The sequence below is a fragment of the Ascaphus truei genome, unplaced genomic scaffold (genome assembly GCF_040206685.1).
Source record: "Ascaphus truei isolate aAscTru1 unplaced genomic scaffold, aAscTru1.hap1 HAP1_SCAFFOLD_1745, whole genome shotgun sequence".
Classification (NCBI taxonomy): domain Eukaryota; kingdom Metazoa; phylum Chordata; class Amphibia; order Anura; family Ascaphidae; genus Ascaphus; species Ascaphus truei.
The window spans coordinates 34,934-59,000 of record NW_027454641.1 but is presented as its reverse complement, the minus strand read 5'-3'; the positions used below and the strand labels follow the sequence as shown (position 1 = coordinate 59,000).

General features: G+C 41.4%; 1 protein-coding gene across 2 annotated transcripts in view; it reads left to right on the top strand.

Annotated features, from left to right (window-relative positions):
• LOC142476821 (glutamate receptor-interacting protein 1-like) overlaps positions 1-24,067 on the top strand; it is a 41,821-nt gene that overhangs the window by 4,424 nt on the left and 13,330 nt on the right. For both annotated transcript variants that reach the window (XM_075581967.1, XM_075581968.1), the window contains exon 2: positions 7,239-7,319. In XM_075581967.1, coding sequence (XP_075438082.1) covers positions 7,239-7,319 — 81 coding nt within the window. The remainder of the gene's footprint in view (positions 1-7,238; positions 7,320-24,067) is intronic.

The following is a 24,067-nucleotide window of genomic DNA, read 5'->3' as shown; positions in this document are numbered from 1 at the left end:
GGATGACAAATAATACATGGTTACAAATACATTGTTACATAAGTGAACAGTGTATATATTATATACAAGACATTGCACAGTTAAAGATAATATATATCATAGGCGTATGTAACAGTTACAGACCAGATTAAAATGTGAGACAACTTTAGTTTTGAAGAACTTAGACAGGTGGCGGCTGTGAGTCTGCGGTAGATTGTTCCAGTTTTGGGGTGCACGGTAAGAGGAGGGGGAGCGGCCGGATACTTTGCTGAACCTTGGGACCATGAACCGTCTTTTGGAGTCAGATCTCAGATGATAAGTGCTGCATGTGGTAGGGGTGAGGAGCTTGTTCAGAATGGTAGCTCGCCCAGAAAGTATTTGAAGGCAAGACAGGAAAGATGAACTTTGTGCCTAGACTCAAGTGATGGCCAATCTAGTTCTTTGAATATTTTGCAGTGATGTGTGTTGTAGTTGCATTGGAGAACAAAACGGTATATGGAATTGTAGAGGGTATCAAGTTTGCTAAGGTGGGTTTGGGGTGCCGAGCCGTATACTATGTCTCCATAGTCGATAATTGGCATTAGCATCTGCTGTGCGATGCGCTTTCTGACCAGCAGACTTAGGGAGGATTTGTTTCTATAAAGTACACCTAGTTTGGCATAGGTTTTAGATGTCAGGGTATCAATTTGCATCACAAATGTTAAATGGGAGTCAAACCATATGCCCACGTATTTAAAACTAGTAACAGGAGTTAGGGTGGTATTAGCGTTGGTTCTGATCTTGAGCTCCTTCATTGGAAGCTTTAAAAATTTAGCCTTGGTCCCAAATACCATTGTTAGTCTTGTCAGTGTTTAAAAACAGTTTGTTTTGGTAAATCCAATTTTCAAGTTTCAAAAAGTCAGACAGAAGGATGTGTTCCAAGTCAGAGAAGCTAGGGCTGTGTGCATATAAGATTGTGTCATCTGCATACATGTGTATTGAAGCTCCCTTACACGCTGTAGGAAGATCATGATGAACACTGAGAAGAGTAGGGGCCCCAGAACAGAGCCTTGCGGGACACCATAGGTGATATCCAAGGGGTTGGAGTTAGAGCCTGAGAGACACATGTTGGGATCTACCTGACTGGTAGGAATGAAACCAGTTTAAAGCATGCTGCCCTATTCCAGAGCACTAGAGTTTGTTAAGCAAGATAACATGATCAACAGTATCACAAGCCTTTGCATAATCTAGGAATATTGCACCAGTGAGTTGTCCCAGTTCCATTCCACACTGAATCTCATTGCAAACTTTTAGCAGGGTAGTTACCGTGGAGTGTGTGGGGCAAAAGCCAGATTGGAATTGGCTAGGGAAATTTGTCTTGGTATAGTAATCGCTTAATTGGGCATTAACACATTTTCCCATGACTTTGTATAGTATTGGGAGAAGAGAGATTGGCCTGTAGTTTGAGACAGTGTTTAAGGGTCGATTCTGAGGAATTGTCCTGATTATTATTATTACAACTGATTCAGGGAAGTACTAGAGGAGCTGAGATCTAAGAATCTCGCAAATTAAGAGGTCCATGCTTGTATGAGAAGAGCAGATGGCATATCAGATAATGTAATACAATATAAGTGCCACAGTTAGTCAACTGGACTCTCAAAACTGGACACTCCGATAAGCTTTGTTCAGATAAAGTATCATAGATGAAGTGTAAACCTTGAGATAAAGGTCTTGCTAGGTGTACTTTCTAGCAGTAAATGCTATGTGCACTTATGTGTGAGAATACAACATTGTAGTCTAAGACTTTAGAAAATAAAGCTAGCTCTGGTACCAAATTCTAAGCGGTAGATGCCCAGAAATATCTACAAACACCCATAAAGCTTGCGTTTTGGCTTGCTGATCTTCAAAACCGAAAGCCATAGGAATCCCACAATGGTAGGCCTACAAACGCCTGCTTTTTCAGGGAGGATGGGAAGGGGGGTAAGCATTTTAATATTTCTCACTTTGTATTTGAAGCTGCACATTCTAGAGGCTTCATGTAGTGGTTGTAAACGACCTCTAAACAAAAAAGATAACCACTCATCCAGCAGGGGAAGGTAATGCCCTATTCTTTGAAAACTATTACTTAAATAACAGCCTGCATGATTCACTCATTTACACTGGCCAGGATGTTTTTGTTTCCCTTTCCTTGTTCCCTCAACTCTCCGAGAGATGGATCGAGTTTACAAACCTCATGGGTCTCAGGACAATGATGTGCATAAACCCACATACAGTGAAATTGATCACTAAAAAATAACGTGATTATGCCAGCATTCATAGTCACGAGGCAACCTCTAGTTACAGAAGTGTCAGTCTCTGTTTTTACTGAGAATGTAGGATAAGGCACTCACGAATGGTCAGAAGATGTGATTCTGCAGTGTGTGAGCAGAGGAGAGAGTGGAAGGGAAGAATAGTTGAAAGGTAAATGATACTTTGTGGAAAATGAGAGATCGAGAACCAAAGTGAGCAGATTCAAATTAGTATTTGCAGAGTGCTGTACTTTTATTAAATAGTTATGGACCATGAGGGGCTTTTGAACACGTAATTATACCATGTAGCTATGGTCTTGAAAATGTAACTCTGCTAATGCCATGCGCTTTTCTACATGTTTAGTAGTTTGTGTTTATAACTGTAGGCCTAATCACGCAAAGCTGAATCTAGGACAAGATAAAAGCCTGGAGTCTGAATTAAAATAAAGGCACAGATCAAAATCTGCAATCTTGTGTATTGGCAATTATTTTCGATTGGGCATCTTGGATTTGGTCTACTGTCACTGTTTTAAATGCAGAGATGTTATTTCAGATATGTTTTGTTACTGCTAAGTAGTGGCTATGTTTGTATATAGTTTGGCCATCTGAAAACACACATTTAGCCTGGCTGCTTTAGAAAGCTTTTTTTCTAGGTACAGGAGGGCCCGGGCATGCAGCGGGTTCCGTTCTAAGGACCCCCCGCAAAGCAAAAATCACCGGAAAGCGGAACCAGCGATTTTCAGCGTATGCGCATGCACAAACCGGCAATTCACCGTTCTGCGCGTTCGCACCTTCGGCAACCACCTGTTCTGCGCATGTGCACCTTCGGCAACCACCCGTTCTGCGTATGTGCACCCTCAGCATCCACCCGTTCTGCGCATGCGCGACGACGGACTTCCCCGTTCTGCGCATGCGCAGACACGGCGGCCCCCTTCTCGGTACCGCCGGATTGGCAGATCGCAGAAAAGCGGGGCACCGAGAAGCGGGGTCTTGCTGTATGCTTTTACTTTTAGGTTCCTGCTATGTTTTGAAAAATTACATGCAAATGAGCGCAGTTTTACCTTTTGTTTCAAATCCATTTAAAGCTGCAGTTCAGGCACCCGATAATTTTTTTTTTTTTTTTTTTTTTACTTCAATAGTTTCATGTGAGCAATCTCTACTACGCTAAAAAAAAAAACTGCATAGCTGCCGGTCAATTAGTTCTCCGTCTATTGATCGGCAAAGTTTGGTGACATCTTTAGATCTGGGGAATGTAAATGGTTGCTATAGCAACAAACATGTTTGTTAAAATAAAATACAAGACAATTGGTCTTTCAAAGTTGTTGTTTTTTTAAAACAGAAAATGCTAAAAGTATTTTTTCTTACTACAGAACTGATTTATTTAAAAAAACACACATGCAGAATATTGCTTGAACTGCAGCTTTAACATGTACCCCTATAAGCTTATGCCTGCCACATTACACAGCTTTTCACCACAGCCAGGGTTAAAGAAGTGCATAGCCAGTAAATGTGCTCAAGCTTTTTTTTTTGAGAGCCAGAGTGTTCCCTGTGCTCAAATTATTAAAGTGATTTGTGTGATACTACTTGTGACCATCGTCTCGGTCAGACAAGTCCTGTTACTATCCCTGAATCTCTTCAGCCGGTCGGCCAAGAAGGTTTTCAGGGTCTTTGACGCCATCTTCCAGTCAGGGATCCTCCTCTTCCTCTCTTTGGCCAAAAGACTAGCAAGGAAGGCCAAGACTTTGGTCTTTGGCCAGAGCCTACTAACCTAGCTTGTTTTCTCTCTGGGAGAGACGGTGACTAACCATGTACAAAGCCGCGCAACAAAACAAAAATAAGTGCTGTGCTATGGTTACAGTGATCATAACAGTGCATAAGTGCTCTGTGAGCGTGCATAAGTATTCCAACCAATAAATGGCCAGGGGGTTAAAAAATGTGCGTGCCCCCTTAGTGAAAAGGCCCAGGGCGAAACACGATGGGTGCAGGAAACAATGTCCATGAATTCAAATGTATCCATGCCGCGAACATTTCCAAGTTCCAGTTGTGCTGCTGTTCTAGGGCTATCTTTCTCCCTGGTCAGCTCTCCACAGCCAACACCTTACTTGGTCTTGCCCCCTCTCCCCCTCTTGTTTGCCAGCAAGGGGGTGCATGGGCCACAATAAAATCTTGGGCTCTCAGACCCGTTTCTCGACCAGGCAAGAGGACCAAGTGCATGCCACTACCCATCCTACTTCCCCCACAGGCAGGACAGATACTACACTCGATCTTAGCCAAAGGGCAGAGAAGCTACTCAGACAGCTGTTTTTGACCTTTTGGGTCTCATCAGTGTGAGGCTGGTTATACTGGTTTTGCAATGTAAAGCTGGGATAGGTTTCAACCACACATTAAATAAATTATGGTGGGTAACAAAAGTGACAAATTCTCCATTGTATAGCATACTATAACAAACATCTTTAGTATGACCAATACAGTGCAGCATTGTGGTTCACTAATCTATAATCAAACCCCATTTTCAAGGTGTAAATGGCAAACAATATTTACCAGCAGGGCCAATGGGATATGATTATGTTAAAATTAGTGTTTTGCGCCCATTGTTTTTTTAGTTAGATCTTCCTTTCCTTTCCGTCATTCATTTTCATCAGTCTATATCTCTTTCCCCTCTGTCTTCTCTACATTTTCCCCGATAATGCTTCCCATGTGCGCGTCTCTTTCTGTAAAGTTACCTCTTCTGCACGCTCCCTTGTCTGTATCTTGTTTGTGTCTCGATCGAATACAGACATCACTTTGTGGCCTGTAAAGGAGATTAGACACTATCTGATATGTTCAGCTGATTATTATTTTTTCTTGTACACGCGCTAACTGATTGGCACCGTGGGGGCACCCAGAATGTAATCTTTGGCAACATAATAATCGATCTGCTTTATCACATTCTTGGATGCCATACTGAATGTGCCCATGAATTTACTTGTTTATCTGTCGCTGCTTATTACAAATAGTCTGCAGGGTGATGGATGGAACATTTGTCAACTCCAATATACGGTTAAATTCTTGTATAAAATGTATTTAGCTTCACTGCAAATAACTGTTAGAAACACCACAACCCGTTTCTCCCAGTAAACGTAATGTTTCCACTTTCCCCTTCCTTAGACTTAAGATCACCCTCGTTTACCTACTGTGTCCAGTGTATGTTACTGCTGGAATTGTATTGGCATTATCTTCACCCCCCCCACCCCCATTGTACTGCTCAGTGGAATATGTTCTATGTTATGAATAAATTATGCTATTTCTATTGCTTGACTAGTATTAAGCTCTAGTATTCGTTTTCTGCTTCAGTTCACAGCAGCTAAAAAAAATAAATCTTAACTTAGATGGTGGTTGACTTTATTACTAAAGGTGCAATGTGGGCAGAATTGGTGATTCCATCCATTGTAAATGTCTTGGATTGTGAAAGCCCATTTTGCACCATACAGAAATGTATTCAGACAGCATACTAGCATTTATTGGGGGACGCCTGCGCTTCTATCTGTGAATCTGTGAAGACATGCCACTGTAGCTCAGATCCTTATTCTCTCGGCCACCATTTAAAGGTCCTAGGATCAAAGTGTGCAGTACAAATGACCATGACATCTGAGGGGCTACATCTGGGTGATGTGACTGTTTTTTGGGGGGTGTTTACACAAAATGAAATTATTGAATATATTTTTTTAAATTATTACTCTTTAAATAATAGTTTTAAAGTTTGTAAACATTGAACGATAAGACTTGGGAGGGGGTTAATCTTTCCCTAGCTACTTCCTTTTGTCTGATGTCACTGTGTTAAACAGTTTGCACATATAAATTCCTTCGGCCCCCCCCCCCCTTATCTGTATTGGCTCTGACAAGGACAAGGGCAAGGTGGGATCAAGCTAAGGAAAACATTTGATTGACAAGCACTCCCTCAATCAGAGGCCTTTAAGAAATGATATTTGCAATGAATTATTAAAGAAACAAAAGCTGCCAAATAGTTGCTGCTTGTGCAGTTACATGGTTCGTGGAAGCCAACCAGACTGTTAAATTTTTTACATGAGGTTATTTTTTTAGCCATCGGGATGTGATTGCACCATTAAGCATATGTGAATTAGTGGTCCCTCGGCACCTAATTGCACTTTCATTCTTAGTGGGGCTTGTTATGTAATAAGTACCATTACATCTATGTATGAGACCAAACATTATAACCCTGGTTGTTATAGGGAAAGGCAGGCAGCGACAGAGGAACAGTATCGCCTATAGAATATTGCAGGTAATGATAGATATAGGAATGGTGTCAATAGGAAGAGTGTGGTCTGTAGACCTGCAATGTGATACTGTTTTTCCAAAATACACTCGCCTAGAAATTAAGTTGCAGACCCTTGTTGGAGCTGTTCTTTTCCTTCTGGGTAACATGTCATTCAAGAAAACGCTTCATTCTATTATACGTAATTTAGCAAACTGTATATATATATATATATAGTTTTGCTGAGATATGTCAGATGAACCTATTATATGCTGATGCTTTACAAACTGGCATAGAAAACCTCTTGTCAAAATACACTTAATGATTTGTTTAGTCATCTGAGGAAGATAGTTTGTTTTACACGTGTGACGTATGTGTATTTTTGATGGTCCTTGATTTCCTCAGAATAATTTTTGCGTTAAATGTCAGGACCAACATAATTATCATGTTTGTTATTTATATGCTAATTTCCTTGTCACAGGTTCAAAAGACTATACAGTTGAGTTGAAATGTCAATTGTACATTTAGATATTTGTAGCCCTGTTTTTTTTTTTCTTCTTGTGTTTTTTCTGTTCTTTATTTCAGTTTCATATGTAAAAATGTAAGTCTTGTGTGTAATTTTTTAGCTACAGTGCAAAACAATTGCTTTCCTTCAATAAAATGTTAGATATTTAAAAAAATAAAAATGTTCATCAATAGAGAAGTCTTCTAATACATCTCGTACATCTACTGTTTTACAGATGAGGGTCCTTACACAAAGTCTGCAAACCAGACCAAGGCACCAGATGGAGCACTGGCAGTTAGGAGACCAAGCATCACAGGTAAGGACACAATTCAGACTGAGGATATACTGTATGCAATTGTAGGAGAGGATTGGAAGCCCCTTGCAGGCACATTGTAGGACCCTCGAGTACTGTAAGTAAGAGGTGCAAATCTTTCTCTTAAATTAGAAATTGTTGGTAGGAGTTCATGGCTTTCAATAAGAGGTAAGTATTATTATTTTTTTAACAGCTACATTACTATGACCTGCAGAAGCTTTGGATGAAATGAATATCCTTGGTTTAAATCGGTCTGTTTTTAATGAGTGTGGAACTGCGGAAGGAGATGAAAGCAGCAGTGTGGGATGACCACGTGTAATAGAGAGTACTGCTGCTGAGAGGTGGCCTCTGAAGGCTCTGTGCAAATCTCTACAGCTGAAGCAAGTGTTTCAAATAAAGTCTAGTACTGTATATGTTGTAGAATGACCGGCACCATTTTCCTCTAACTGGTGGACCAGTGAGTACAGACAGACCCTCTCCGTGTTCCCATGGCCTGTCTGCCATGTATCTTGGAGATGAAACCGTACCATTTTGTGACACTCCATAGGTTTACTTGCCAAATAAATTGCCACCTCTTACAAAATTCTAACTTCTCTGTAGCGTCCCTAGTGGACGGAGTTTTGCGTAGCTTAGCCGCTGCCAAGTCAGACATTTTGCAAGCCGCCACTGGGAGGGAAGTAGTTAATGCGAATCACATTTATTTTGTTTGTGAAAGTTCTGTTCTACACACGCAGCAAATTTAACAGGGATACAAAATCACTTCTAAAGCCAACTTCCAATAAAAAAGCATCCCTAAGATAGCGGCCTTCATTATTCTGCTTGATCTCAGTCAGGACTGTGGCCATACATGAAACTCCCAGTAATGTGCATTTTAAGTTGCATCACACCTAAATCTCTCTCGCCTTTATAAAAATTGGCAATAACGTAAAAACAGAGTTTCGGAAATTGTTGAATAGAAAAGGCAAAATATGGTGTTTTTCTTGTAGTTTTCGTATTTCTTAACCGATTTAAGGCCAATGGGGCCTTTGGGGAAGGTATTAAAATAGAACACGAGAAAATGGTACTTGCAGTTCCCTATGCAGCAGAATGTAGTGTTCATGCTCCGCAGCTTCATTTCTACTACTGCGATGTTACTTCTTATTTCATTCAGATCTCAGGGCACACAACCCACAAACAACTGGGCCATTGTTGTTGGGCAGTGAATGTCAACCAAGGTGTCGTGACACCCTACTGTGTCACTGCGTCCAGCCAAGAGTGTCACAAAAACGTTTAGAACAACAAAGCAATGATTGTGAAAAAAAAATTGAAAAAAGGACCATAAATAATATAAATTCAATGGAAAACCTTATCAAATAAAAAAGAGAGGCTGAAGGCTGCTATGATACATGTTTACATTGGATCTCCATGGCATGTACTGTGATGTCTCGTTGGTTCTATTTATATCTGCAGGACTCACCCTTGTGTTGGTGTCTTATTCCCATGATGAACCAATGATCATCAGATCATGGTACATGTAAGAGATGTGTGCAGAGGTATGCAAATGGAGACTGTTTTAGGGTGAAATTAGATCTTGGCTTTATTGAGCCTGTTCCTTTATCCAGGCAACATTCAAAAACAACAAAATAACGAACCCCTATCCCTTTGTAAGGGCTAACATACACCCCAGACCATATCTGCAGGACTGGAGGGATATTCCCATTACCAGCCTATCGCCTCAAAGTCTCAGGAAGCACCTTAAGCAGGTGGCCCTCCATGTCAGTCTCTGGCAGTTTCCTGGGTCCTCTGTGTCCAGGTGACTGAGTGTCTTGATCTCAGCACAGCCTTTGTGCTCAAGACAGTGTCTGTGTGCAGGCTTCTCTGCTCTCCTTCTGTCAGCCCAAATGTGAGCTAAGGAATCTCTCTCCATTTTCTCACATCAGGCTTTTTACAGAGCTCTCATAAGTCCAGGTGGAGACTAGTCAATTGAGTGGCTGCAATTAACTATCTCTCTGCTGGATGCTCTGAGGATGCTTTATTTAAACAGGGATAAGTCCCTGTTACAGTACATAATCCGATACAGTACGTGTAAAATAAAAATAAAAAGATGATAAAAAATAAATCAGAGGCATTAAGGTGTCAGGTATTTAAAATATATATATATTTTTTTTTAAAGATTGTTGCCATAACGAAAGCTTAAGAACTGCAATCGGTGAAATAATGTTCTTCATGGATTTTAAATCTCATTCAAGGTTACTAATACTACTAACCTTTCCTAGACACCATGTAGCAGATGAGGCACGTCAGTTTGTTACAGTAGAGCAGCAGAACTGTGGCAGATTCCAATCAAAGAGGTCTCTTTGTGCATGACCGCTCTAGTCATTCCCCTTGAGACCTCCAGTTCTGAAGATGAGCATGTTTTTTGAAGCCTGTGTTTTTATATTACAGTTTGGAAACGGTTCGCGCCTATCATTTAATAGAATTTGGTTTTGTAAGATTTTTTCATCTGTGTTAAAGCTCTATAGCCACCATGTATGACAATTCCCTATTTATACACTGTATCTACTAAGTTTACAAATGTAGACTTAACAGGAACATGCATAATATTACAGAATAGAGTATAAGGCCATGGGTACAAAGAAGCCAATAACAAAGTCAAATCAGGGCAATAAGACAAAGTACAGTACTTTTCAGACTATAAACAGTAGCATCCCTATAAAAAGCATATATATATATATATATATATATATATATATATATATTTTATATATATATATATATATATATATATATATATATATATATATATATATATATATATATATATAATTTGTTAGCCACAGAACAGTATCATCCATTCGTTTTGTGAGATACATATATATATATATATATATATATATATATACATACACACACACACACACACACACACACACACACAAAAATAGTAGCGCTAGACTAGTCTACTAATGGTGAGTGAACTGGTGTATTATTTAAAAATAAGTGTTGGGGCACGTAAATGTGTTAGTGTAGGCAGTGATATAATGTGTTGGCTATACTGTAAATATTGTACTATATTGTCGGTGCAAACAATATAAATATTGTAGGTAAGTGTCCCAAATCAGTTTCAGTAATATTCTGTGAACAAGAAATCCAATTCCAGAAAGGTGATCCTTATGGAGAATGCTGCAGCTTCTAAGTGATGTAGCCAAACCACACAGATACCTAAAAAGAAAAGAGAGAGAAGTGCAGGCTCCATAACATAACTCTGTATACAATTTATTCAATTGTTAAAAAGAGACGGTCTGGAGGACCTGCACTCACAAGGGGAGATGAAAATCTAGCATGAGTGACGTCACCGGATCGGAGTCGAGAGCGGATGCAGCTGGACGCACGGAGAGTGAGCCATCTAATTCCGTCGGAGCTCTCCTCAGGGTGTGTGGAGCCGTGAAAGAAAATCACAGCGCCCTCGATACCGGCAGTGTGCAGCTTGTACCCAGGAGTATAGCGTTGCAATCAGCTGCTGCAGTGCGAAGACAAATCGAACCTCCGCGAGCGAGTTGTCTTAGTCTACGTGGTGATATCGGCAAGCGTCCTCACGTGACGAAATGCGTCGGGACGTTTGCTGACGTGACTAACATCACCACATAGACGGAGCAAATGCGCAGAGGTTCTATTGGTCTTTGAACTGCAGCAGCTGATTGCAACGCTATACTCCTGGATACAAGCCGCACGCTGCCGGTATCGTGGGCGCTGTGATTTTCATCCACGGCTCCTTACACCCTGAGGTGGATCCGCCCTGAGGCAAGCTCTGACGGAATTAGACGGCTCACCGTGCGTCCAGCTGTATCCGCTCTCGCCCTCAACTCCGGTTTGGTGATGTCACTCGTACAGAGATTTTGTCTCTAAATGCTAGATTTTTATAGTCCCTTGTGAGTGCAGGTCCTTCAGACAGTCTCTTTTTACCATTTAATACATTGTATACAGAGTTATGCTATGGAGACTGTTTATATAGAGTTTCTTTACTTTCCAGACTGAAGAGGTCTCCTCACCAGATGATTTGCCACCTGCATGGCCAAAGGAAGTATACGGATGTCCTTAGCAGGTATCTCGGTGGCAGTTTTGTTGAATATCCTGGAGGTTTCATGAATGATCCTTCCCCAGAATTAATGGGATATTTGTTCATCTGAGCACAACTTTCTAAACAGTGTGCAGAAAAAAATATATATATATTCTGTTTAGCTTGCAGTACAACACTTAATATGATTATTCAGAAAATGGGGTGCTTTTATAGAAAAAAAGGTGGGTGTTTAAGGGGCATTTGTTATGCCTGTATTTTATGTATATCTCCAGTGAGGCATGCAAGCACTATCTGAAAGTAAATAGGAATCTGGGCACAGTTCACTTAGTTTTTATATAGTATTTCAATTTAAAATTGTTACTTAAAAACGATAAAAATATTTTCATGTCTGTATGCCTTGCGTGGGTGTACTGTGACTGAACCTTCTTATTTATATATCGGGTAATGTTGAAAGATAAATGGCATGACAGATGTCAAGCAAGAATAACTCCACATTTGAGAATAATAATCATGTGGTCTAGGGAGTATTCAGACTATAATGCACATAACAGATGTATGCAACATGGACCTGGGGAGTTGATTCGCATAAAGCGCCAGGAACAAATGTACCCATCGCAACATGTCATTTATAATATTTGGATTGCAAGAAAAGGCTAGATAGTGCAGTTTCCTGATTTGTAGTGTATGTGCCGGCATATTTATATACATTGATGTCTCTAGCATGTAAGTACAGCACATAATTGGAGACTCCAGCTTTAACTGGAAGAACACCACCGATTCATCATCTTGGTCGTCCGGTTAAGACTGATAAAACAGGAAATGAAGCATAATTTTCTATGGAGTTCCACCTCTTACAGGAAGGTGTGCAACCTTTCAAGGAAGAGCCTTTTTTATTTTTTTCTTGTCCAAAATATTTTGAGTGCCACAACACACACATGGGTATGATTACACGACCACATACATGATACCTACATATAGTGTACACACACACTCTCCTCTCTATCTCCCCTATTCTCTCACTGTCCTTCCCTCCTCTCTCTCCCTCTCCTCACGTTCTCAATCACACACCCACACCATCAATTCTTCTCCACCACACTCTATTTCCCCCATACACTCCCCCCCATACACACACGATTTAAAAATGTTACCTTGGGCTGCAGCGAGAGGCCTGCTTAGTGACACGGGACCAGCAGTGGCCACGCGGGCGGAATGCAAAAGTTGGGCCCGACTTCTGGAGCCCCCCACCAACAAACAAGCAGGGGTTGGCTGGAGAGTGATGGCTAGCCAGGTCCCCTGACAGATTCACATGTCCACGGGTTGTAGACCCATGTCCTATAGCAATCCAGCCACTGCTAGGAGAAGTCAACACAAGGGGCACACAGAAACTTGCCCCCCAAAAAACTCCACCATATTCAAGTATGTGTATGTTTTTATTAGACTGATTATTTAGATTTTTTTTAATTAAACCACTGAACAAGCAAAAACAATAAACACTGATTTTACCAAAATAAATAAATAAATGAACACCGGAATCCATGTACATAATGTAAAGTGGCAGTGGTGCTCCGTACAGCTGCAGTTCAACGTTATAGTAGCCATATGATACAGAAATACATTGATTCCTTGTAGGTTGTGATACCTTGTACTGGACCCGGACGGATATTACAGCTCTTTATAAATGTAATGATAGTGGACAGTAAACAGAACACTTACAGCAGAAACCTTTGAGGTTTTGAAAGCTCTGTGCATTATAATTTCATCTATGAAGAACTCTAATGTCGGTCCACTAAAAGGTATCATAGCCCATTGTGAATCTATACAACTGTTGAACTGTTAAAACACATTATCTATTGTGACTAGTACAGCATGGTCCTTGCCAAAAAAATAAAAATACTAATAATTGCTGGAAATTTATTTTTCATCCATATACACTGCTTTCCTGGGGGTTCAGGAAATAATTGACACACTGCAGTCAGCATGCCTGTGAATACTCGGTTGGCTGAGTAGTCATAAGACAATTATTGGAGCATTTGGTGCTGTGTGGCTTGTATTCCATGATTGTAAGAGTAGATTAAGGTCAGCCTAAGGGAAGCCCCTAAGCACTCTTCTCGTGTTAGTGAGGTGGGACTTTCACTGTGCTGGGCACCAGTGTGTAAAGTCCTGGAAGGATGCCAGGTAAACGTTTGGCAGGATTCCATCACTCTTGTACAGCAATGTGTATAGGGATACGAATGGTTAAGTCATTTGCTGTCTGTTGCCCAGAGAGAGACTGTTTAGCACTGGCATGAACCCTTTTAATCTATACTATTTTACTCCTGTAAAAATTAGTAGCATACTGTATGTTAAACTGTGGAGATCGTAGACACAAACCAATGTCAAGAGCCCCTAAATATCAAGAGATTTTCTAATTTTTTGTTGATACACGGTAGTTCAATATCTTTTCCCTGATTCTTATTTTATCAATGTGCATACTGTATGTGTAGCGTACAAAAAACAAAACCTACATTTTTTTCCCTGCCCGCTGTCTTATAAAGATAAAATGTATAACCGTACAAGACCATTTATTTTGGTCTGGTTAGCTTTACAACTCTGAGCAGATAACAGAATGTTGGTTTTTAAGGCCATATTGTTACATTTGCCAGTTATTAAAATCCCATTTGCTACAGAGCTAAGTAACATTTGTAGCCATTTATTAAAAAGCTGGTTATGCAGAGACTTTGAAACATAATGCAAATGGAGCAAAGCCAACTATTAATGTATGTTAGTTCACATACAGTATATCAATACTGAGCAACATAAACATAATTTATCCCTGGGGGTAGTCCAAGATTATTCCATCATATGTTGAAAAAGCTGTGTAATGCGTCAGGCATAAGCAGAGCCGCCAATAGAAATCTTGGGCCACAGGACAAATGAAAGGAGCAGGGTGACAATCTCTCCCCTCCCCCCCCCCAACTAATAATAATAATCATTTGTTCTTGTATAGCGCTGCTAGTTTTACATAGCGCTTTACAGAGACATTTTGCAGGCACAGGTTACTGCCCTGTGGAGCTTACAATCTATGTTTTTGTTGCCTGAGGCACAGGGAGATAAAGTGACTTGCCCAACATGTTAGTGTTATCATCCAATATGCATGCATTCATGTTCTGTCCCTATATTTTATCTATTCGTCCATAGTACCCAATTAAAGGCGTTTTAACTCAACTTACTATCTTATTGGCAGTTTCGTCACTATTGTTTGGGGACTGACTTGCCGATTGTTACCTACATATCTACCATGAGGTCCCCACACAAATTATATTCAGTCCTTGGCATCATAGTCCTTACTCTATCACTAACTAGCGAGTGCATGCTATTGGGGGCTTCTCTACCACAGCCTACTCTCCCTCTTAGGAGTGACCCTCTGATTACCCTTGTTTTTCGTATTGGATAATACTTATGGTATTTTTCCCCTCCCCCCCATTGTTATTCAACTCTTAATGCCATTTTTTATGAGTTTTAAAACATCAGTGCCAGATCTTTGCTACACTTTCCTGGTTGCAATAGTTTGTTGTTAATGTTCCCGGCAGTTTGAGCTGTAAACTGTAACAATAGACAATGTTACCTTAGTAATATAAGGATACATTCTAGCTGCTGCGTTACACAGACTGAAGTAGCCATTATGTTAGTAACACCATATGGATATTTACAGATTTATAACAGGAGCGCCAAATGACTGCCAGCTTAGGGAAACATGTAGAATTATTCATTGCCACATGCTTTACATAAGAAAAAACAGTGGGGGGGGGGTGTAGTTATTTTCTTATCCCGGAATACTTTCATGGCGGTGGGTATTTTCCCTTGCATAGTATGTTTTTTAGCTTGGGGACATCCGAGGACTGTCTGCAGGTGAGAGACGGAGCCTTTTATGGGCCATCTGCAGAAGTTTTTTTTTCTGCCCTTCTCTGAGCTATGGAAGAGGGTTCCAGATGCGCACAATCTCATCAAAATTAGGAGTATGTAGAGAGAAGAGAACAGCACACAATAGTGTAATACTGTATATAACAGTTTAAGCAGAACAAGTATTGCACTCACATTTGATGAAGTCAAGCGAGCATTTCGGTTATTAAGTGTAACCACACTGGTGTTGTTGACTCTTCGTTAACAGGACACTTCTGATGATGTGTATCGTCTCCAATGGCAGGACTCGCAGTGTCATACAGACTCACCAGTAGCAGGATATTCTTTCTTATAGCAGTAATCTACTTCAGCATTTCAGTCCTCTCTCTTGACCAGCTCTCTTGAACTCATCAGAGGTGTCCTGTTAACGAAGAGTCAACAACACCAGTGTGGTTACACTTAATAACCGAAATGCCCGCTTGACTTCATCAAATGTGAGTGCAATACTTTTTCTGGTTAAACTGTTATATACAGTATTACACTATTGTGTGCTGTTCTCTTCTCTCTACATACTCCTAATTTTGATGAGATTGTGCGCATCTGGAACCCTCTTCCTCAACTACTCAAGTGGCCCAGAACGAACCCATTTGTTATCCGGTGCGGCACCCATCAAGGGAATCCATATATTTGGACTATTAACGTATCCTTTGAGCTCGCAGTTATTTTGCGCTTGTTCTTTTCCCCTGTTTATACCTTCTCTGAGCTATCCTCTCATATCACCGCCATGAACGTATTCAAGAAAAAAAAAATGACGGCCATTGGGTCAGGAATTGCAATGTGATTGGGAGACGACATTGTGACTTTCCATTTGTGACTCCATGGCCATATTTGTAGGTTTTTTGTGTGAGTCATAACTGGCGCAAAAAAAACGACAATGATCTCGGGAACGAGGGGGTCTCCAGAGGCCGCCCTGGCTAAGGTAAGCATAAAAGAAAAGATTGGGCGGTGATTTAAGTGTGCCAAGTACTGTAGAGTATGTGGAAAAAGGCAATATAAAAGTTGACTGCAGACAAGAATCATTTGGCTTACCTCATATGCCTAGTTTTTCAAATCTTCCTTTTAAAATAGACTGTACATACTTGATCTGGTTATATACACTCTTGTCTCAATATTTCACTTGTGCATTTATTTACCCTGAAGGGTAGAAGGAGTGGAGCAGCGACCAAAGGCTCCAACTTTAAAACAATGACACAGGGATTTGAACCAGTGTCCCCTGCTTCCAAGTCCGTGGCAGCTCCTTGTGACCTTGGGCAAGTTACTTTATCTCCCTGTGCCTAAAGCACCAAGCATAGATTGTAACCTCATCGGGGAAGGGCCTGTGCCTATAATAATCCCATGTACAGAGCTGCGGCCCATGTGCTCTACCGTGATTGTGAAGTGCATTGAGTCCCGTTAGGGTAACATGCCTGGACAATACATACTGAGCAAGTTGTCTTAGTGATAATTAAGAATAGATGAATTGAGTAAGTATGTGTAAATTAGAGAATCCTTAAACCTGGCCTGCTGGTGGCTCTTGATGATGGAGTTTGAGCCCTTCGGTCCTATGCAGTTCATTTTATCTACCATGCCATCAGTCGGGAGGTAGATTATATCTAGTCATGGTGTTTCCCATGAGACATCGGAAGGTGTACGTTTTAAGGATGGTTTATGATCATTTCTGCCTTTGCTACAAACTTTATGACCAGCATTAGCTGGCCCCTGCAGCTGTGAGGCGACATTTTTTTTCCTTTGTAGTAATGGTGTTTGCTTTCACCTTTGCATTTTTATTACTTACTTCATTTATGAAATGAATCAGTAATTTCCTCCTTTCAACAAATAATAATATACTGTATTCATTCTTTGCGAACTCTTGTTCCTGATAGCAGCATTGAACAGTGCAACTTAGGAAGCCGTACTGCGTTTCTTCTGAGGACCTTCCAGAATTCGTATAGACACGTGTTTGTGTTTTTCACAATTAAACTTCAAATATGTGTGGTATGAAAACGTACGATCAATGATCAAATAAAAAATGCCACAGGTGTTCTGTGGCTGGCAGTCTTCACTATTGCAAATCTAATGTGTTGATAATTGGAGTTGTACCTGCATTGACCAACACAAAATCTCACTCACTCCATACACAGCCCTTCTTCCCTCCCCAATGACGGGCGGTATCTACAGTACCAGTGTATACTTAATGCTCATGGATTCACCTCCTCTCGGTACTGTGCTTAATTCAGTCAGCTAGGTTAAAAAAATAAGTTAGCTCATGCAAATGAAAGCATCCATCTTCTGTCTCCTTCTCCTTGAATTGCATTATGCATTCATTTATCTCTCGGGAGCCAGAAAGGAGATTGATTGATTAGTTAGTGCGAACTAGGAAAGAGGAAACTCCTGATTGGCAATTTTTTCCTCCTACAGGTGGACATATTTAGCAGAAACAGCCAATACTTCCTGAATTGACACAAAACACTGAATTGCTGCTAAGATCTCTAAAGCAAAATACATCTGAATCGGGTGTAAAGCCCAAAGAACCTTACATTTGAGATATACCCTATTTTTTTGTTCTTACAAAGATGCACATTTTTTTAATGACAATTTGTATATTTCATCAGGCAAACTAAATATTCATCAATGTTGGTAGATATGGCATTGTTCTTAGCTTTAATTATCCAGACATAGATTGGGGCACTGAGATTACCATTACAACAAAAGGAAACAGGTTTTTGGGGGGGCTTAAAGACAATTATATGACCCAAATTATTGAGGAACCAACCAGGAGAGGGGCTATACTGGATTTGGTCATATCAAACAATGTAGAAGTAATAACGAATATTCAAGTCCTGGAACATTTGGGTAACAGTGATCATAGCATGGTCTCATTTGAAATAAATTATCAAAAAATAGATTTCTTGGGTCCAACAAAGACCATAGACTTTAGAAAGGCAGATTTTAATAAACTGAGGTCTAATCTAGTAGTAATACAATGGGATGATGTTTTTGCAGGGAAAAATGTAGAAGATAAATGGGCAGTCTTTAAAACATTGTTAGAAAAGCACACTTATCAGTGTATACCCTTGGGTAATAAGTATAAAAGAAATAAATCAAAAACAATGTGGCTAAATAAACAGGTAGGGGAGGAAATGGACAAGAAGAGGAAGGCGTTTAGATTCTTTAAGTCAGAAGGGACGGAGACATCGTATCAGAATTATAAGGAATGTAACAAAAATTGCAAAAGGGCAATCAAATTAGCAAAAATGGATAATGAAAAAAGGATTGCAATAGAAAGTAAGGTCAACCCTAAAAAGTTCTTTAAGTACCTTAATAACAAAAAAATGAGAAAAGAAAATATAGGACCCTTTCAGTGTGAGATGGGTAGGCAGATTATTGGAGATAAGGAAAAAGCTGAGGTATTAAACAAATTCTTTGCCTCTGTGTTTACCAGGGAAGAATCAAGTTCAATAGTAGTGCCGCAGGAGGAAGCCACAACCTCCATATTAATGAACAATTGGTTAACTGAGGAAGAAGTTCATAAGCGACTTGAAAAAATTAAAGTAAATAAGGCACCTAGCCCCGATGGCATACATCCAAGAGTTCTCAAGTAGTTAAGCTCAGTAATAGCCAAACCATTATATTTAATATTCAAGGACTCCATTTCCACAGGCTCAGTACCACAAGATTGGCATAAAGCAGATGTGGTGCCTATATTTAAAAGGGGAGCTAGATCACAACCGGGAAATTACAGACCTGTAAGCCTGACTCCAATAGTAGGGAAACTACTTGAAGGTTTAATACGGGATAATATTCAGGAATACCTAATGGAAAACAAAATTATTAGTAATAGTGAGCATGGATTTATGAAGGATAGATCTTGCCAAACTAACCTTATTTGTTTCTTTGAGGGGGTAACTAGGAATTTAGACCAGGGTAATGCAGTTGATGTGGTCTACTTAGATTTTGCAAAGGCTTTTGATACGGTTTCACACAAGAGGTTAGTGTACAAAATAAAGTAAATTGGACTCAGTAATAATATATGCACCTGAATTGAAAACTGGTTAAAGGACAGACAACAGAGGGTTGTCATAAATGGAACTTTTTCAGGTTGGGCTAAAGTCGTGAGTGGAGTACTTCAGGGATCAGTACTGGGACCCCTTCTTTTTAACTTGTTTATTAATGACCTTGAGGTTGGGATCGAGAGCAAAGTCTCCATCTTTGCTGATGATACTAAATTGTGTAAGGTAATAGAATCAGAGCAGGATGTAATTTCTCTTCAGAAGGACTTGGAGAGACTGGAAACGTGGGCAGGTAAATGGCAGATGAGGTTTAATACAGATAAATGTAAGGTTATGCATTTGGGATGCAAGAATAAAAAGGCGACTTACAAATTAAATGGAGATATATTGGGGGAATCCTTGATGGAGAAGGATTTAGGAGTGCTTATAGACTGCAGCCTTAGCAATAGTGCCCAATGTCAAAGGCAAACAAGATCTTATCTTGCATCAAACGGGCAATGGATGGAAGGGAAGTAAACATAATTATGCCCCTTTACAAAGCACTAGTAAGACCACACCTTGAATATGGAGTACAATTTTGGGCACCAAGCCTAAGAAAAGACATTATGGAACTAGAGAGAGTGCAGAGAAGAGCCACCAAATTAATAAAGGGGATGGACAATCTAACTTATGAGGAGAGGCTAGCTAAATTAGATTTATTTACATTAGAAAAGAGGCGTCTAAGAGGGGATATGATAACTATATACAAATATATTCGGGGACAATACAAGGAGCTTTCAAAAGAACTATTCATCCCACAGGCAGTACAAAGGACTCGGTCCATCCCTTAAGGTTGGAGGAAAGGAAATTTCACCAGCAACAAAGGAAAGGGTTCTTTACAGATAAGGGCAGTTAAAATGTGGAATTCATTACCCATGGAGAATGTGATGGCAGATACAATAGATTTGTTCAAAAAAAGGTTGGACATCTTTTTAGATGGGAAAAGTATACAGGGATATACCAAATAAGTATACATGGGAAGGATGTTGATCCAGGGAGTAATCCGATTGCCAATTCTTGGAGTTTTCCCCTTAATGGGGTTTTTTGTTTGGCTTCCTCTGGATCAATAAGTTAGTATAGATATAGGATCAAGTATCTGTTGTCTAAATTTAGAATAGGTTGAACTTGATGGACCTGCGTCTTTTTTCAACCTCATCTACTATGTAACTATGCAACTATTTCTAACCGTGAGGCTCACTGTTGTATCAGGTGGATTTTAATTGTAGGGTTTTAATTTAAACACAATAACACACCATGAAGAAGGAGGATACTGCACTCCAGTGGGACATCACTTCTCACAGGCAGATCATGCCATAAATGATTTAAACATCAAAATCCTCAATGGAATGTTTAATAGCATTCAAGAACGGAAAACATTTGAACTTAAAATGATACGGTAATACATTTTCACACTAAAACAAGAGGACGTAATGCTGATATGGGATTTTTAACCCACTACCATAATTTTTTGTAATGTTTCTCCCTGGCTCTCTGTGAATTTTACAATGGGCCCCTCTTCTCTCCCACCCCCTCTCCCTGCATATCCAGGGTTGCCACCACTCCGGGTTTGCCCCGGAGACTACTGGTTTCTGCCACGTATCTCCAGGCTACGGGTTTACCTGGAAAACCTCCGGGCGGTGGCATCTCCCCCTGCAAATCCCATCAACATGGCTCCGTGACATCAAATGCCGCTGTGTTGCCATGCCGAGATGCTATGTAACGCCATGGCAGCACATGACGCCCGTTGCCACGACAACGGGATAAGGTGTCCCGTTGACTTTATGCCGCGTGGCACCGTGGCGTCACGTTGTCATGGCAATGTGCACCGTTTGACGTTGCGGAACAATGCTGAGCGGACCTTGCAGGGGGAGATGGAGACGCCGCTGCCGAAGGTAAGAGAAATAAATATATAAATAAGATTAATAAATGTAAAAACATTTATTGCAAAAGGTCTCCAAGTTATACTTCATAGAAGGTGGCAACCCTGCCTGCATCCCCACCCCCCTGCACACTGCTGATGGATGGATGTAGGGTCCTGTGTCTCACTGTCCCTTTCATCCATTTAGTGCCCTGTCTGCCTTAGATGGCTACGTTGTTTTGCTTTTTTTTTTACATCTGTGTTAAGCTCATGGAATCTCCTGTAAATCAGTATTGCTGACCTGAAGAAGAGAGGAGAACTCTTGAAAGCTCGTCTTACAATATCTATTGTTAGTCCAAATAAAAAGTTTCACCTAATACGCAGGTACTCGTCAAAAAAATGGCAAAAGTTCAAACTTTGTTCATGACGTCAAAGCGAAAATAATTTTTTGGATATTTAAAGTGGCAATCCTGACTAAATGTATATTTTTAACAGCATTAGAACCAGGGGATCCCGTGGAGCTGAAGCACCTTATTTCCAGCTCTGGCACTCCCCGGTTCCCGAGATATTTACTGGTGAAGTTACTTGTATTTAAATGGCCATTCAATAGAAAGCCACAATGGATGCCAGCACCAAGGGACCTGCAAAATGTGGCGTCCATAGAGTACTACTGAAAGGGCAGGAACACTCCGGTATCTACACTAGGAACTAAGGTGTCCCTTGAGCTGAATTGTATTGTGTGTCTTTATTTATATAGCGCCATAAATATACATAGCGCTTCACAGTAGTGAATATAATGCTGTTCAGCCCTGGAAGATTTCCTTACTTGGCGGCGTGCTGCGGCGGCGTCTCCCAACATCCTGCTGCAACTCCCACCTCCAGCTTCAGTGAACATGGCTGTGCGGCATCAAAAGCCGCCACGTTGCCATGGCAACGGAACGCTACGTGACGTCATGCCGCGTCGCATCATGACATCACGTAGCGTTCCGTTGCCATGGCAACGAAGCGTCATATGACGCCCGCGCAGCCATGTTCAGTGCAGTTGGAGGGGGAATTGCAGAGGAATGCCGGAGATGTGGCCACCGCAGCACGCCGCCACCCGGAAATTGACGGGCTAAACCCGTAGCCGGAGGAAAGTACCTGAAACCCAGAGTCAAACCCGGAGAGGTGGCAACCCAGGTGCCGCCGTGCCCGGGACAGCTGGGAGAGTTGTCCCAGCTCTCCCCCCCCGGGCGGCCCCGGAACCCCTGTGCGGTGCTCGCGGAACCCCTGTTGAAAATCACTGTTGTATGCTATTATACTGCTCCCTGATGTATGATGTATAGAGTGTGTGTGTATATATTTGTGTGTGTATGTATATATTTATATATTATACAGACTGTTTCGACCTTAATGGGTCTCCTCAGTTTGGGGTTGGATATACTGGCTGTGCAAAAATGAAGCAAGGGATAGGTTTTTCCATACTTATGTAACAGGTATTCCCCCTACCCCAATCGCAGATAGAGTGAATGTGAGGGAGAACCTATATGTTACCAGGTGTGTTGCGTATACCTGCAGGTTCGCAGGAGGCCTGAGCCTCAGCTGATGGGAACCTGGGGTGCTTCTCTGGAACGTTCTCGTCGGTCAGCGCCTCCACCTATGTAGGATTCTATAGGAATGTATAGATATGTAGAACGCCAGTGCATCAGATAAACGAGTCATTTGAACATTTAACACCTTGAGAAAGGGCTTTGAGCCCGAAACGCGTAGGTGGATACCTGCTGTGGCTATGGGGGTTTTTTGTCTGATTTTTTTAATGAAATAAATGCTATTTTTGCTTCCGTGAGCCGCCTCCTGTTTCTTCAAGCAGTGCACTGCCTTTTTTCTATCTGTTCTATAGGAATGTAGAATGGCCCGAACATAGGAACCCACCCAGAAACCACATACACCAGGGTTATGGCTAAAAGGTTTACTGGACGAGCAACACAACACAATAGTATCATATATAACAGTGCAACAATATCAGCATACACAACAATATATGCCACCCTCTGCCACTAGCTGGCACCTATAACCTTGCCCCTAACTGGGCTATAACCTTCTTAGCGCCTAACTGGGCTATACCCATACACCCCCTTCCCAACCCCGTGTACAAAGAGTCCAAGACCACCCAAGTGTGTGAACAGGCCTGTCACATGTGAGGAGCAAGGTAAAGTTGGTGCACGTGTGGAAGGTTGTAAATACCTGCCCAGGTGTTCCTGCACCTGGGTGTCTTCGCAAAGGGTCTACCGGCGCCGGTTGTTCCAGCGCTGATCTGTACCTCCGCGTGGGATGGGGTCCAGCCGGACGTCCCACCGTAAGGACAGTCTCTGGATCAGCAACACAGCATACAGGAACATGCAGCAACACTATCACTGGGTCCCTGCACTAAATTAACTGCAGCAGGGCCTCTTCTGTCCCTGCACTTAAGGAACAGCAGCAGGGCTTCTCTCTGTCCCTGCACTAAGGAACTACAGCTGATGGGGCACAGGGTCCTTACCTAAGGGCCTGTCCCTGTGAACACCCACCCTCACTAGTGGGGAGTCAGGGCCTCGACTCTAGCCCGGGGGTACTTCTGGCCTAGGGCAGAAGCTCGCAGCTCTCTGCCTCCCTTCCTTCCCCCCACTGTCTCCTCAGCCTAACTGACTCATAGCACATTGCCCATACAATGTATCTACTCTGCAGGGAAAACTGCAAACATTATTGGCTGCCTGCAATCATCTGACTCACCTGCCTCTAAGTCTGCTGGGAGTTGTAGTCCCCTCTGGGGCTTTTCCCTATGAGGACCGCATGGGCGCCTCTCTAATGGCCGCCTACCTCTCTCTATCTGCGCCTGCGCTAGAGTAATGGC